The sequence below is a fragment of the Sabethes cyaneus genome, chromosome 2 (assembly GCF_943734655.1).
Source record: "Sabethes cyaneus chromosome 2, idSabCyanKW18_F2, whole genome shotgun sequence".
NCBI classification, from domain to species: Eukaryota; Metazoa; Arthropoda; class Insecta; order Diptera; family Culicidae; genus Sabethes; species Sabethes cyaneus.
In genome coordinates this window covers 136,446,304-136,463,443 of record NC_071354.1, presented here as the reverse complement: position 1 = coordinate 136,463,443, position 17,140 = coordinate 136,446,304, and the positions used below count along the sequence as shown (strand labels likewise).

The 17,140-nt window shown below is 36.6% G+C and overlaps 1 protein-coding gene across 1 annotated transcript; it reads left to right on the top strand.

The window, feature by feature from the left end:
• Nucleotides 1-12,954: 12,954 nt before the first annotated feature.
• On the top strand, nt 12,955-15,726 carry LOC128737126 (uncharacterized). The gene is made up of 5 exons (XM_053831690.1): nt 12,955-13,057; nt 14,058-14,228; nt 14,285-14,560; nt 14,621-14,877; nt 15,094-15,726. Exons 1-5 carry the CDS (start codon nt 13,006-13,008, stop codon nt 15,517-15,519), a joined length of 1,182 nt encoding a protein of 393 aa, XP_053687665.1. The 5' UTR covers nt 12,955-13,005; the 3' UTR covers nt 15,520-15,726.
• The last annotated feature ends 1,414 nt before the right edge of the window (nt 15,727-17,140 follow it).

The following is a 17,140-nucleotide window of genomic DNA, read 5'->3' as shown; positions in this document are numbered from 1 at the left end:
AAATAGACAAGATAGAATTGAATTGCTCAGTGAGAGTGTTATTTCAAGCTACCGCCATCCGGGGTGAGATTGTGCCACGGGGGTGAGATTGTGCCAAAAACCACAAATGTTTATTTGTGAAAATTTATTATATCTATAGAAACTGGCGACCTAAATTCAAAATGATGATGAACATAACATATTAATTCATAACTTAGAATGGAACACAGATAATACTAGCAAACTGTTTAGCCTAAACAGTGTTTCAAAGTTCGCGATCAAAAATTCGCGAAAATAACGCTTGTAAAAAATGTCCCGCATAAACCAACGCAAACATGAAATCGCATCAACTTGCTATCTTGAAGGTATATAGACTAGTCATTTACAATGTATTGAAAGGTTATTATGCGTTGGATAAGTTTTGATTACGAAAATAACATTTTTCGAAACTTTGTACTTTTCGAGCTTCACGGGGGTGAGATTGTGCCAAGCCATAATGATCGATCTAACTTGTGGATTTCACATACACAACAAAAATACGTCAGTATACACCAGCCACTCACATTCTTTACTATTGAGCACAATATTTCGATAGATTAGATTGCATCATCCATTTTGGAGCAAACAGCATCATAGGTCTGCTAAACATTTTAAACTAATTTTTACTTTTTCTTTGGAAATTTCAGATACTTTGAATAAATACTCCAATATAAGACGAATATATTATACCGTGTATAAACTGCCAGTTTTAAGGAGGGGGGAGGGGGTGGAATAGGCCACATGTTCTGCGGCCGCGGGTTGTCGAACGAAGTAATGGTTACCTTTTTTAAATGATCAAATAGGTATGCCCCCTTAGGATACACCCCTACATATATCTCCCCCTTGTTAACCCTAGAAACGCTACTGGCTATATAAAGGCTGTCCATTGACTACGAACTCATTTTTAGTTATTTCAGACCTCCGACCTCCGGGTTATTTTCGTTCATACTTTTTGTATGATGCGTTGTTTTTGGCCGACCCCCTGCCCCTAATAGTCCACTTAGTTCATGGACGTGCCCATGTGAACTACTTTATACTGATATTTATGCGTATTGTTTATAAACATGCTAATGTTCACTGTTTAGGTTTTTAGCCTAACTTTATGTTTTTGGCACAATGTAACCCCCTAGAAGGGGTGAGATTGTGCCAAAGTTCATGCACTTCCAGTAAAATTAGGTTTGATTGTAACTTAACCATATCTGCGGTAGTTGTTAATTGAACAATTTAGTATATATTGACAGGTTTGAAATCAACTTAGTTCCTAAATTGTGTGTATACTGAGCAAAAATATATGCTTTTTTGGCACAATCTCGCCCCGGATGACGGTACTTTATAAGAAAGGATCAAAACAAGTTAATTGCTGGATTATGGTTTGAAAACAGAATGAGTTCCATGACTAACAATCTAAAAATAACAGAAGCCAGTAAGCCACAGTTGAAGTTTGTCCTGTCTCTTATTCGTCTATTGATTAGGTAGCAGCAGAATTGAAAGTAAGAAATGTACGTGTTTTTGTCCGAGCACCGGACTAATCGGCTCCACTGTGTAGCGAGCTGTAATCTTCTAAAGCACCAACGCAGGAAACAGTTGTTGTTTGTTTGAACGTCATGCTTGTAATTTATTATCTCATTATTTTCTGTCATTCGCTTGTTTTGAATAATTTATTCGACAAAATATTTCCCAGCCGCTATGCACTTCGTTCAATCGTGGTGCAAAGGCATCCCGTCGTTAGGGGGAGCAAAGGGTGTCTGTCCGCACGCTTTGGGTAGTGTTTCATTCTACCATTGCAGAATGTTTAATCCACTTTCGAACATGGTGGGTGGAAAACACGTTTTCGCGGGATGTCACTCGTGCTGTTCGGTGAATTCGAAGCTTCGTTTGCTGTGTAATTTGTACAATATTGCGAATATAATGGAATTGCAACCTTGCAGCTGTGCAATCATTTTCTCTTGTAAAGCTGATTTGAAAATTAATTGCTGACAATATATCCCAACGGAATATGTACGACCAGAAGTATTAGCCACTAACATGAGTTATTATTAAGCAGATCTCAATAATTTCTAGCCCATTCTTGAACAATTAAGTAATGCCAAATTTTTGATTTATCGAAGGTAGACGTTTCTCTAATTATAAATCAAGTATTGTTGAATTCTGTTGCGGTTTTACGAACAATTTTAGTTAATAAAATATTATAATTGTTAAACAAATTAATATAAAGGGGTCAATTTCGGTGTAGTGGTTAGCACGCCCCTCACGTCGAGGACCCGGGTTCAAATCCCAACCCCGCAGAAGTCACGAATGACCCAAGCTGTTAAAGTTATATGCTGTTAAAGCTGTTAAACTCATATAAAAAATAGAAGCAAATATTGTTAAATAATTGGAAAAGTTATTTAAGGAGAATCTTTTTTTAAGTGTGGACTCATCACTGCGACCAGTACCGCCCAATCCACGCAATTCTGAAGCCACTTGGTTTTATTTGTTTTTTTTGTAGTACTAATCATTATCTCTGGTGTTATTATGGTATTACGCAATATCAAGATGATTCAAGTCAAAATGTAGGAAGCAAATTTATTGTGGTTGCTTATATTATCACGATAAACCAGTTGGATACGCCACAGTTCTTCTAAACTTGCTATAAGTGGGGTGTAGAAATACCAAATGGCGTACCCATACAACATTAATCTTATTGCGGTTACTTGTCAAACCGCAATAAATCTGTTAGTTTTAGAAAGATTATTATTGAACTATTAGTTTAGAAATTTTAGAAAGAAAGTTAGGCCATTATAAATATTTTATAAAGTTTTTGTCTTTCTGGTGCTGGGCCACTGAAGGGGGGGGGGCGAAAAAAAACAAAGAGGTTTTTTCAATCGAGCAAAAAAAATATTGATGACGGGAAAACCAAATCTATTCTTGCTTTTAATATATACCTACGTCATTATTTTCCATGCAAAAATCTACGAAAAAAGACATAAACGAAAGAAAAAATTTTTGGCCGATTTTCGGAAATTCCGTTGTTCGAATTATCATTTCTGTTTCGTGCTAGAAGCTTTAACTCAACTCGTACATTCATTTTTCGAGTTTTTCAGGGAACTCACAGACAATTGATTTTATGAAAAAAAATTAACCTCTATCCTGCAAACTATTTTTTTGCCACCCGATTTTTCCTGCCAATTTCCAAGGGGGGAGGGGGGGGGGGGGGGTGACAAAAACTTTTGAAATTATTTGCAATGGCCTTATTATAAATTGGTTGTCATATCACCGGAAGCAACTAGAATGATTTTGCTAGAAATTGAAATTGATTAATTGAATGTATTTAGGCTTATACAAATTTGGAAAAAAGTTTATGTCCTGGTCTCGAAATATTGTTCAAGGGGGGGGGCAAGAAAAAAATAATAACATCAAACCTTCAAAAACTAAACAAAGGAGAAGAAACCAGTGTTTATTTTTCCAGATTAATAAAAGTTTAATACAAAAAAGTTGTACAGTACTTAAATTTTAGTTCAAAACAAAACAACTTTCAAAATTTTTTGATCCAAGCACATAAAGTAAGTATTCTGGCAGAGATGAATCAACTTGAAAATAGTGGAGGGCTACAGGATCACCTTAGTGAGCCATAAACGTGTAACTTAGGGTGAAATTAATCGTTATCGATTCTGCCAGTTTCAAAAGCAGTTTTTGTTTGAAACAAAAATTCTGTTCATGAAAATATATTTGAAGTGTTTAGATTCGCAAAAAGAATGCAGTATTTACAATTTTACGAACAAAACTCCGTTTTTGGGCTCAAAAACTGCTTCCAAAATTGGGCTTTCCGACGAAAAGTTGATGACTGCTAATTTCCCGTTAACCTTCATTTGAATATTGCTTTTTACTTGTATGTCACTCGGATTTGGATAATAGTCCAAATCTGTTTCACTTACTAGTTCAGAACTCTGTAACCACGAAATAATATCGGAATCTAATCTTCTCGAAAAATTGGCAATTTAGGTCTCTACAACTTTTTTACTTGGAACGCATGTGCTATGCTACCGACATTTTTTAAGAAAAAAATCTTTCACACCATTCACGTTTGAAACCACTTGTTTCTTGGACAACCTTTTAGTCATATGAATATCAGCCCATTCCTCAGCTGATGCTGGTTCTCAACAATAACGTGTTTATCTTTGATATATTATCAGAAGCGATTGCCATTTTTTGGCTAATAGCATTTGTCCAGTCCGGTGCTGCACTTCGGATGAAGTGCAGTACTGCACTGGGAGTTGTTTTCCAAATATCAGGGCTTCTAACAGCCCTCTGTCGAAGAGCCTTGAACTTTAATTGAAAAATGCCGGACATCGGCATAACAGATGTTCCTAGTCTATTTTTTTTGTGCCACAGAATCGACATATATCCCCTTGCAGTTTCCCCATAAGCTTCAGATGATAGCGGTTTGGACAATGTCCTGTTGTAAGATCAGACTGTTTCGACTGCCTAGCAATGAAAGTGTTATTCCAATTTAATTCCACTTTCGTACATTTCCATACTAAAACTCAATTTTTAAAGCAGAAGCAGATAAAGCTCAATAAAAAAGCAATATAACTTAACATGACTTGATTTGATGTAATGGACTTGATTTGATGTTTCGAACAGTTCAGTGACATCCTTTCTGCATGCGTTCAATGCATGGTAAAAAATGTTATCTATAAGTTTTTCGTCCCTTACTTCCAAATTTAGGCTAGGTACTTGGACAATATGGAATAAAACGATCAATTTGGAACCCCGAAAGCACCGAAAGCTGATGTTCCGGAGTGTGTAATTTGTTGTATTTTTATTTTAATCTTATCTACTACCTATGACAGCAAAATATAATCCCACAGCAATTCGGAATACCTCCGTCAAAAGTGGTAGCAAATTTCACTAATACATTGTTTAGTTGATTGATGCCTTAATCTAATTCGGTTCTTTTGAAGCAAGTTGAATTAAAATGGAACAAAATTCAAAGTAAATGGAGCGAAAAGTCTAATTCCAAGCACCCCAATTTTCGACGTCGGAACTTAAAGGTTAAGCACAATAGTCGCCTGTGACCTGTAGCCGGAATCAGAAAGCTAAGATGGTGTAGGATAGTTGATCGAGACTAACGGGATAATTACTTCAACTTTGCACGAATTGGGTAATTTAGAGATGTAAACTCGTTGAATTGTAAAAATCTGCTTACCATTAAAGAATGCAACATTTTTGCAATTTATTTTTTTGCCCCTTCAAATTTCGAAAATTTTTGAGGGGGGGGGGGGGGTGACATAAACTTTTTTTCAAATTTGTGTAAGCCTTATTTTGTCAAAAAAAAAAACTAATTTGTTTCACTTTCGCATCTTCGTGCAACGTAAGCACTATTGAACTACTAATATAATGTATATACTGGACACTACACTTATTGTTCTTACAACATAAAAATGAGCATTATTTATGAGCATATTCGCCAACCGGTTTCGGGTAGATGTTACCCATCCTCGGGGCTAGGTCCAACTGATTTTGATAAGAGAGTAGCTACAACTTAAGCTTTGTTAGATGAAAGAGTGGCTGCAATACTCTCGGAGCATCGTCTTCATTCATCAAACTTTGCTCAGCTGTGGTGATATGCAGCGACTCCCAAGCATTCAAATGTGATGACTTCCTCACTGGTTTTATTAGTTTAGCACTGTTCCAGTTTATTTTATGCAGACGACTGGTAGCATGCATCGCGACACTAGATTCATTCACTCGTTCGTTCTCAGTTACACTCTTATGCTCTTTCACGCGTTATTTAAATTTGCGGCGGGTTTGTCCGAAGTAAATTGCCGGGCAATCATTACATTCGATTTGATAGATTCCCGACTTATCTGCGGAAGGAATCCTGTCTTTTACATTGCGAAGCATACTAGCTTTCAAAAATTGCAAAATTTTGGTGGCGCGTTGATTTTATTCACCTTAGCAATATGCACGATAAAATTTATTGCGCATATGCAGCATAACTACGGAAACACGCTATGATCTGCCGATAAGACGGAGCTCACGGATGTTATATTTTCAAGTTAACCCTCTGGTACCCTTGACCGCCTTTTGGCGGTTTCCGCTAGACATCACATATCTTTTCACGGCAATACCTGTTTTCCATTTGTCTTATTCCTATGACTTGACCAAACCGTGGTCTATTCCAGTTTTTGATTTCATAAGCTTCCGATGTGCGCGAAAGAAGTTATAGAACTTTAAACTGGCAAAAACCAGGAAAACAGTAAAATTAATTATTTTGTGTTTCTATTGACAACTTCAATCAAATCCTGAATTAACAGAAAAAAATATCTAAAAAAATTATTATAAGATAGAGAATTTGTTAGTCTTTCAAGTGTGCATCAGTTTTGCCTTTATTTATTGGTGAAATACCAAAATAGTTGCCTAAAAACATAGACCGCCTAAAGGCGGTCGTTGGCAGGTAAATGGGTTTTATCAGCAGAGCATGACAAGACTACTTGAGCTTATAACTTGATTCTTAACCCTTTATAAGGCCGTGGCAATTATATTGTCACCAGCGAAAAATATTCTGAAGAATGGGCCGATTGGTCAAGGCAGGTTTATAGCCGTTATCCGAGAGTTCTAGTGTGGCTCATTATGGTATTATGGTATTATGGAATTGGTCATGAAAACCACTAGAGGAACGAAATGAAATTTAAATTGCTGCTAATTTAAATAACCTGAACGGTATTTCTTTTTGCACTAATCGCTATTGAGTAAGTGATAATAGGGTTTACTCTTTCTTGAGTCACTGTGTGAGAAATTAGAGTTACAAAAGAAGATAGATTCCTCGTTGTGCTACCAATATTATGGTTTCCTTTTTGTCCACGTTGAAGACTGTGTAGGTACCTGTTTCCGTCTTCACATGAGCGAGGAACAATTACAATTTCGATTCGGGTATGGTCGTAAATAGTCCTGTTAGAATTTCTAGCCAGTAGCAAGTAACACAATGATACAAACAACTCCATACCCTTCTTTGATCATTATGATTCGCTTTTCACGTTTTGCTCTGCAATCAGAGAATTAGCATTTCATCGTTTCGTAATAGCTTACTAATGCGTACAGCGCTTTGATGTGTGAGAAATGTAGTACAGAATGGCACGTACGGGCTTTACACAGGAAATGGCAGCATCACTCATCAGCACCGGAACCCATTGCAGACTGAGCGCTTCCCAATGATCGCTGGAAGCTCTACAATCAGACCGTGTAGTGATATTAATCATCAGAGAACATGGGAAAACAACATAATTAATTATCCTACAAAACATGCACGATTACAAATTCCTACTAAGTCAGGGGATATGTATCGCCGTACGTCGCTCTTTCTCGAACCCTGATCTGCATTCAGACCGCCATCAGCATAGTTTCAACGCATCTATGTTCTAATTCCATGGGATGTGACGTTCGCTCTCGGTTTCGATTCTGAGCGGGATAAATCCCGTGGATTGAATATACTAGCATACATACATATTCTAATGAATTTCAAAAGCGAAGAGAATTTACATACAAATGCTTAGGTAGCAATTCATCACTGATGAGAGACATGCAATTTAGCTTGTATGATGTATCATTGATTATTCACAGCGTACGCGAACACGCAGTTTGGCCTCCAGTGTTAGATCCTGGCCGAACAAAGCGTGGTAGCGAATAACTACATACAGAAACGCCTGCTAAATGCGATGTGCAGGACAGCTAGCTCGAGATAATTCCAGACGGTTATCTGCTTATTGTTTATGAGAAATTACTGTCAGTTGCTGGTCGAATTAATCTTGTGAATGAACATTTACTCGAGCTTATTGAACCGGTTAAAATAGATAAAATAACTGTCCTGGTTTTCCCGGAAGTTTTGGCTTCTTGCAATCGGTTGTTGGGTTAAGTATAGAACATCGGAGTTTGCGACTTAGACGAACCGTACTTTCGACTAATATTAAAAATTATGTTTAAAGTGGGAACCTCCTTCCGCCTTTCCTATGGCTCCTTGAAGTTGTCCATTTAAAAAAGACCAAGAATTAACGGCTTTATCCGCAACGAAAAATTTCAAAATTCCTGAAGGCATAAACCCATTGTCAAAAATACGAATGCATAAGAAAATGGCAATACACAAAAGTCAGTTTTAGTAAAAAAAAATTACTTTAACCTACAAATATTGCAATATTGCGAAGAGGAACAAAACAAAAAAAAAGGAAGTGAAATATATGAGCTGCTTTTGAGATATCTATGGTACTGAGTTTAAAAACTTGATTTCGAGAAAAGCGGCATTAAAGTTTTTATTCGCTACCTGATTACACGCGCGCAGCAAATAGCTGAAACTTTGTCAGTTTTTGAAATTTATCCAGATAGCTCCAGTAACATATTCTCAAAATTTTAATCACGCGAAAATAATTGTTACAAAAATCGATTTTTCAAAAGGCGAAACACTCCTGGCCAATGCCCCCTTAATCAACACTTTTCGTTAGACAACATGTTTCAAGATTTTTTCAATAACGTTCGTGTTCAAAATTTCCAGTTATGCTAGAATGGTCAGGAACCCGAACCACATACTTGGCACATAAAAGGAACATCACAAATCATATAATATTACGTATTATTTCACAATTTTATAAAAAATCGCAACGTGAACTTCTCTTATTTGTTACATTGGCGTTGACGTTAAAATGAAACATTGAAAACGGCTATGTGCGTTTTATTTGATGAAAAATATGTGATTTCTGTAACGTGTTCGTTAATTTATATGCGTTTTAGTTTGTGTTGAATGGGAGTTTCATTTTTTCGTTCTGTGTAGATGAACTGCATTCAAAAAGCAAAGCCTTGGGCATAACCTTTAGATATTACCCTTCTTTATCGTCACACTTCGCAGCCGGTAATAAGGGTATAGGACAATTACGGGGCTAGTGCAATGATCCCAATGGCTCTAGCAGCACCAGCCAACAGAGGTTCGAACATACGAAGAGTGGCTTGTTAGACCAACATTGTACCTCGAAGCTAACTGAACGGCATTCAGAATGCTTAGTTCTGTTAGTTGAGTGAAGCATCCGATGACTCTTCTAAATTTTGAATTAGTCACACAAAGGGTCTTTATAGCGGTCTAACTAAAAGAACAGTAGTAAATAATTTTGCGTGACAATTCTTTCTGAACCTATAAACGCAAAATAAATATAAATGCAAAGATTTCAGCTCGGAAACTAGTGCTGTAACTGTCCAGCAAACAGGATACTTTCAATTCCAGCTCACGCCAGTAAACACTAGCTGCATTGCAAAGCGTAGATCATTTAGAAATCAGCATTTCATGTTCCCCCAGTGTAAATGCAAACTTTTGGCAGCATTTTGTCGTTTGTAGACAGTCATGCTCGGTATACTTGTTTTTGGCAGTTTAAAACTAACGTGGTTTCGAGATATTTATCATGTAGGAGGAGAAAATAAAATGAAGGAGATCAATGAACCACATCCAATTGCATATCACTGAAGAAACCTGATCCTATTCAAACTTTCAGACAATAAAATATAACCCATTAGTATACTTTTGGCATATTTATTTCATTCAACTTCAATACCATAACCGTATACTCGTACCTTACGCTTAACTCCACTCATAAGCTTCTGTAGAAATATGTGGCTGCTGCTTCTTCTGTACGGAAGCCCACTTTTTCATCATGTCTTCCTTAGTTTTGACCTCCTTGGGGTGACCTCCGTAGCGCTTATTTCATAATAGCCCAGTCTTTTGCGATGGGCCTTAGTTCCAATGTGTTGGGGGCTCGTATCCTTGGGCGAACGGCGCACTCCGTTTGCCACATCAGCAGATCACTTGCCAAGTCATGTATTCCTTGGCAAACTTTGAATGTTTTGCTTCCTTATTTCCTACGGAACATCAAACTTATGCTAGGCGGTAAAAAACAGTAGCCCCGGAAGCTGCCGGAAGTCCGCCTTGACATAAGTCTCATCTTCCATGATGAGACAATGAGGCTTCGTGTGCATCTGGGAGTACAGTTTCCGGGCCCGTGATTTTCCCACCGTATTTTGCCGTTCGTCACGGTTTGGAGCCTACTGCATTTTGTACGTATGCATTCCCTCCCGGTCCTTGGATCTCTGAACGAAAGACTTAGTCAGATTCAATTTTTTTGCCCCATTCTTGACCGAAGCATTAAGATTCCGCTTAAACGCTTTCACGACACGCTTGTGATCCTGATCACTAATAGAACATCCATTCTGATCTCATTGTGCTCCTTCCGTTCGATGCTCGGAGTTTCGAAGTAACGTTTAATCACACGACTCACCGTTGACTGCACGATTCCGAGTTGTTTTCCGATGTCCCGATGAAAGAGTTGAGGATTTTCCAGATGATTGCGCAAAGTCAATTCGTGATGTTGCTTTTTGACGTAGCACTACTGCACTGTTTACTATACTGGGGCTGGGTAACATTTTGTGAAAACGAAAATAGAAGTGTAACGTTTGAATGAAAGATTTCAATTGCTAATAACTACTAAATTACTGAACGAAACTGAACAATTGATATGCCGTTGGATAGATAAAATGACCAGCAATTTTATGGAGGGGGTAAGAGAGTAATTTTATTGAGGTCGTAAGAGAGGGGCTCCCATACCAATGAAACGCAAATTTCCTCAAAACTCGAGAACTAATCAAGCAAATAGAACCAAATTTGGCATGTGGGAGTTTTAGAAGGCAAGTTTTTTTTTTCTATGGTGTACTGAGACCCCCTGCCCATTTAAGAGGAGGGGCTCCCATTAAAATGAATTTCAGATTTTCTCATAACTCTATAACTAATCAAGCAAATAGAACCAAATTTGGCATGTGGGAGTTTTAGCTGGCTCCCCTCTTTAGGAGGGGGGCTCCCATACAAATAATGTACAAATTTCTGATCAGAGCACTACAGACAAGGAAACAATAAAACGATAGCGGCGACAAATGTTCAAGTTTGAATGTAAATTATAAGTTGTTTGTTATAAATTTCAGAGGATGGCTGAGTAAAGTAAGTGGAAACGTTAGCAATACTAAGTTAATTTAATAATTCACCGAAAAGATTCAATTTAAATCTGATAAGAAAATTGCACGGTGATAAAAAAACCAAATTAACTTTAATGTTATTTTTAATCAATGGCCCTTTTAAAGGTCACAAACGAGTTATAGTAAGATTATTGAAACATGCCAAGCTACGTATTATCACATTTAAAACCATAATCTATGGTCTGGTCATTCATTACTATTTCAACCTTTGTGATGCACACAAGTGATTTTCAAAACAAATCTCTATGTCTCAATGGTTGCAGGCGTTATACTTATGAACTCCCGTCCACGTATTTTCAAAGCCACCATTGCATTCAATGTAGAATTGAATCTGAATATTTCGCTCTTCTCTTTTGAACATTCACTTAAACAGTGGCACTCACAGATTCTTATAAACATACATATGCCAGAAATGCAGTTTACATTAGTCTATTGATCTAATGATCTGATATAGTCCTACGTCAACCTTTCGTACAACCCTTAGGGCTGTATACCTGTATACCTAAAACTATACACTCAAAAAAATCGACACGTCGCATCCACGTGAAAAAATCATGTAAACTTCTGTACAGCAACTTACGTGAATTTCATGTACCAGTTAATGGGAAAACTGATAAAATTTACTGGGATCGCACGTAAACTGGTTAGTATGAGTGCGAGTTACCAACAATTCACGTGAATGTTATATGAAAAGTGTGATGGATGAGAATTACCTATGTTTTTACGTAAACTTGACGTGCTGATTTTTTTGAGTGTAGTTTTTTCTCCAATTTTCGAAAAACTGACAGCGATATAAATACAGTGTAAACAATACACTCTAAACTACTTCTACTTAAATTTTCAAGAGAAAATACCCTATGGGTAATTTTCTACAGCGTTTTTTTTCGTGATGCAGTTTGATGTGTTTGAATAAGTTACTTTCGTGCTTTGCTCTGAATCGATAAAAATCCATAAGTTTTGCTGTTATGTTATGACAATTATGCATTTGTGAGCAGTATAAGTAATACATAATTTTGCCATAACACCTAAAAAGGTTTTTGAGGTTTCGTCCGAGCTTGCCGAGGTTTCCCGTAGTGCGATGCGCAGGTCTAAAGCAAAATTTTGGATTGACACCCTGCGGGAAGACGTAGAAAAACAAGGTAAAACTAAGCATGTTGGAACCTTAATAAGTAAATAAATTGCGCAATTTACTAAGAGAAAGGAGAATACTGTGTGATTCATACACATGGTATGTAGCGGTAAATTCTACTGGATCGTCATATATACATTACTGTACGATGATTAGGCGAACGTTGTACCTACAAAACACTTAAGTAGGGTATGGGAGGGCATTTTCGGCATGTCTCTAAATTCAGACTGTTTTTCTTTTCTTTCGCCAATAAAAATACTTTACAGACATACAATTTTAATATCGCTTAATAGGCCGAAAATACTTTCCCGTACCTTATATGTTGGTCGAGAGAATTTCGCTTGCTGCTTTACGTTTGTACTTTAAACAAATGAGTACCGTGAACGTACATAATTGCGATGTGCTCCTAATTCCGATCAGTCAACTAAAGTAATCGAATTAAATTAGATTGATGAAAATAGATGATGACTGATTAGATTAAAAATCATAGTTAATGTGCATGTTTTGGTTAGAAGCTTTCTCGCTGACTAGAATTTTCGATAAAATTTTTTAAAAAATCGATCACTTAGCTTAAGTGATCGGAATTATGTGCGTTCACGGTACTGGGTAAAGGCATTAGTGTGTTGTTTTGTATGTGTTAATATATGTTACTTTGATTGCACTTATTAATGGTTTCGTTTGTACATTGAAATGTATGTGACTTGCTTCTCTTGTAGTTTGTCTTCAATGTGAGCACACCATTTCTCATTAGTTCTGAGCGTAATCAGTTCTACTTTAACTTTACACGTGATCTCATTCAATTCATACTCACCGTACTAGAAATGCTGAAATTATCATTTTTGCTATCAACGTGTATTTTGGCTTTGTACGCTGGTGAGTTTAGAACATTATGTTCTCGGGTGTAAACAACCTCTGATTGCCATCGTTTGGCCATCAATTATACGTTGGGAGTGCAAACTGTGCTCATTAGAATATGCTTTATTGATCAATTATATTGGAAAATTGTCGGCAAGCATGTGTTACGACAGATAAATCATGTATGTGATTCAACAGGCTCTAGTTTATGAAACACGTTTCGCCGCCCAATAATATGAAAATGACGAAAATTGTGCTATCGCAGTTAAACTTGCAGTGCAGGAAAATTTTACTGTTTAGTTGTGAGTTTTTATTAATATAAAGCTCACGAAAAGACTGTATTGAATTTTATGGATTTTATTAAATATCCACCATCAATGGCATAGAAATGGTTATTAGAGCAAAGTAAAGTGACACATTCCCATTTTGGAAACTGACTTTCTGTATTTATTGGGCAGACTTTGCAGCTAATAAATATTAGAACCATTACTAAGGTTGGGGCTAGGATCCTAGTGGCTTCTAGTCGACACACGAAAAGCGTCCATTTTCGAAGCCAACCAGGAGGCCAATTTATTTATTACGATGGGATAATTGGAGCCTATTTTGTATTGCATATTATACAATTTTTCTTAATGATTATCTTCACATATGTAATTAAGTGAAGTCCTTACGTTGCAATTGGCTTTTTGGTAATTATATCCGGTTCGTTTGGTATTCTGATGGTGATTTTTTAGAATAGAAATTATTTCGATCCTTGTTTCATGTATAGAAATACTTTTGAGTGATGACTAACCCGAGAGTAACTCTCTTTGTTGATTTTTAAAATGATATATCTGCGGCAAAATCTCATGGTAATTCCCGTTTGGTTTAAAAGTTACTCCGGCTTTTATAAATCGCTTTGGATATTTCCAAATATCCATATATTACCAGAGTTTTGCCCTATAAACATATAAATAAACATATAAATAAACATGAAACTAATATTGTTTTCATTCAAACCATTACTCAACTGTTACAGACTGTCGATCATACCTACGGAGTAATGCATCACATGACAAAGCCCCGTTATGGCTCAAACCGAAGGGAACGTTATATGTTTTACAGGAACCTCAGGGATCTCATTTCCAATGGAATGCAGGAGAAAACGTTTTAATCGGATGTGCTAATTCAAAAAATAAGATCGTTGAAGGTTTATATTTCACGGAAATTTGTTATATTTAATTATAATATATTTAATATTTGTAGTAAACGAGCATCTGGCCAATGTATCTTGTGTGAGACAATTGGAGTTTAAACTCAATGGAAGAACGGTTCTCCACGATAAGCTCAACTGTTCTTCTGGCATTTCAAGTTCGATTAAACCTCAAAATCGACCTTGTGCCGGTGGAACAGGTGCTCTTTTTGACGTTGGTTATGAAGTTTTAGGCATACCATTTATCAAACTTTTTATATCATGTTATAGCTTAGAAAGAGCATCAGTAATTTATACTGAGCATCATATTCTAGGACGATCTATGGATGGTAATATTGGTATAAGTAGAATTTGTGCAATAAAAAATACATTTTGTTTATTTTCATCAGCTGCGCAAATCAATAACGATCGTCCTGCATTCAGAGTTGGAGGATTAAACAGCAAGGTAAAATTTTCTTCAGTCTACACCCAAAACTCTCAGCGAAAACGGCTTGGAGAGCTGCTAGGATCAGAAGCTGAAGCACACAAATATATTTCCTCCTCTTCGTTCTTAGCGAAAGGCCATCTCACTCCAGATGGAGATTTCGTTCTGAACACATGGGCTTCAGCGACATATTTCTATATAAACGCGGCGCCTGAATGGCAGGTAATTCTATCATTAGACTCCTCTTAATATTGTTGGTATTGTTGGTAAATCATAACGCACTCATTTAGCACACATTGTTTTTGGTTGGAACTAAACATATCAATATTTTTGTGCTTTTATACCATTTATTATTTAAAGTTACATGCTTTTGTGGTTACTTCAATAGAACCATTTTTTTCATGTACATTAAAAAAGGTTTCATTATCTTAATGTTAGATTATCAATGTTGGAAATTGGATACGCGTGGAAAATGCTGCCAGAGCGGTTGCCGCACGGCTCAACGATACCGTGACTGTTTTCACTGGAGTATACGAAATTCTCACACTGCCGAACGACGCTGGTCAGCCAGTTCCAATAACACTGTCAGAGAACTCTCAGCTGGAGGTACCCAAGTGGTTCTGGAAGGTGCTACACCATGTGAACTCGAATTCAGCTGTGGCGTTCGTGACGTTGAATAATCCTTTCGCTCAGCAGGGTGAATATCTCTGTCAGGATGTTTGTGACCGTTTCGGATGGGGCCAGAACGAGTTTAAGGATTTAGGGAAAGGTTTCACCTACTGCTGTACCGTGCAGGAGCTTCGCAAAGCAATCAAGTTCATTCCAACGAAAGCAGACACTCCCAACATTCTTCGATTTAATTAAATTGTTCTCTATTCTATGAGCACTATGCGTTTTGCAAAAGCTATCACTTCCATGTGCAAATTATGTGCGATACGGATAAATAAAAATAAAGTTTGCTCTTTACGTTTGAACTGAAGAGAATATTTGCATCATACTGCGAGATGTTGTTTTTGTGTATGCCACTGAAAACAATAATTATCGATTTTTAGTGTCATTCATAAGGGGATTACTATTGACGTCTTTTTAATAGCAGTTCAACATTTTATTGATTGCATTAGGCCATTCCAGAGAAGACCCGAAAGGGTCAGATAGTAATAATGCTAAGTTTGGTGCAGTGCAGAGTGGTTCTCCCCTGACCCCTTTTAAAAATTTTTGTTTTTGTCATATCCTCAAATTTCCGTTTTGTAGATAATATTTTCGGAATTATCAATTATAATTTAATGAGAAGATTTCAATTTTGCTAGAATTATTAACTATATTTTTAAAGTAAATTGCCAAATAAATAAAATTTGTCTAAAATTTCATGAAAAGAAATAAATACACAAAATTTTAGCTAAATCAAAGCACTGTATTTTAAACAGATAGTGGATAAAAAATATCTCAAAAAATTGAAGTAAAAAAACGTGAGATAAGATTCTTACTGCAAGTAGAAAATACTATTACGAAAGTTACAAATGTGCCTGCTAAATTTTACAGATCTTAATTAAGAACATTTAATGAATATAAGAATGTAGGTACGTACCTCAATCACCGATCCGGGGAATTCGAAATTTCAAATAAAAGCACAAAAAAAGGTTTTCATTTCTCCGTCACTTCAGCGTATGCTGATTTGCTGTCTCTTTCAAATTCATATAGCATAGCACAGATATCATCGACAGAAATTTCCATCAGAAAGCAGGCAAGATTCGAGAGGAAGTCAAGTTTTTGCACCGTGATTTTACTGGTACGATGTTGTAGATATCGGTGGAGAGAGGCGCTCGTTATGGGGGGGGAGCTTTTCTTTTCAATTTAAAATGCTTAGTTCAGAAGACATGAATGAGCATAATTTCAATTGCACACTTAATAGTAGTGTGCAGATTTTTCGCAAGGATTCACAAAATTAATAAGCGGCACGTTGTTGGGGTCAAAAGAATTACTCGCAGTTCTGCTGATTGTGGGTGTGCAACGATAGCAGAAATGTTTCGTGAACGGTAATGAAAGAATGCGATTCCATTCTGTATACATTTAATTTCAAGTCAGTAGAGTCTGGTGCTTTGGTGCGGAAATATTATTAATGAATGACGAAACAATGAAGCCTACTAGGCTACAGTTGCAATTGCAAACTTAAGCTATAAAGAGGCTTGGGAGATTCGAATATTGAATATTAGCTTTTGTAATAAAAGTGGGGAAAAATTAAATCATGACTATTTTAATGAAGAACGGTATATACACAGCCGTAAGCGTTTATTATTTTAATTTTTTGTATGTATGTAGGGATGGGGTAAGATCGGATGCCTAAGGGAAATGATCATTTCGTAAGTTTTGGGACACCTAATTTTGTCAATTAGTTTACTCGATAACTACTATACCGATTCGTAAACAACCACCACCAAATGAAAGGCAATGATGTCCCACGTATTAGGCCGTATGAATTAAACAGTTT

Bases quoted from the DNA above. Each gene is read 5' to 3' on its own strand.
- LOC128737126 (XM_053831690.1), top strand. From the start codon at position 13,006: ATGCTGAAATTATCATTTTTGCTATCAACGTGTATTTTGGCTTTGTAC. The intron at 13,058-14,057 runs GTGAGTTTAGAA...CAACTGTTACAG, and splicing joins TATTTTGGCTTTGTACGCTG to ACTGTCGATCATACCTACGG. The intron at 14,229-14,284 runs GTTTATATTTCA...TAATATTTGTAG, and splicing joins AAAAAATAAGATCGTTGAAG to TAAACGAGCATCTGGCCAAT.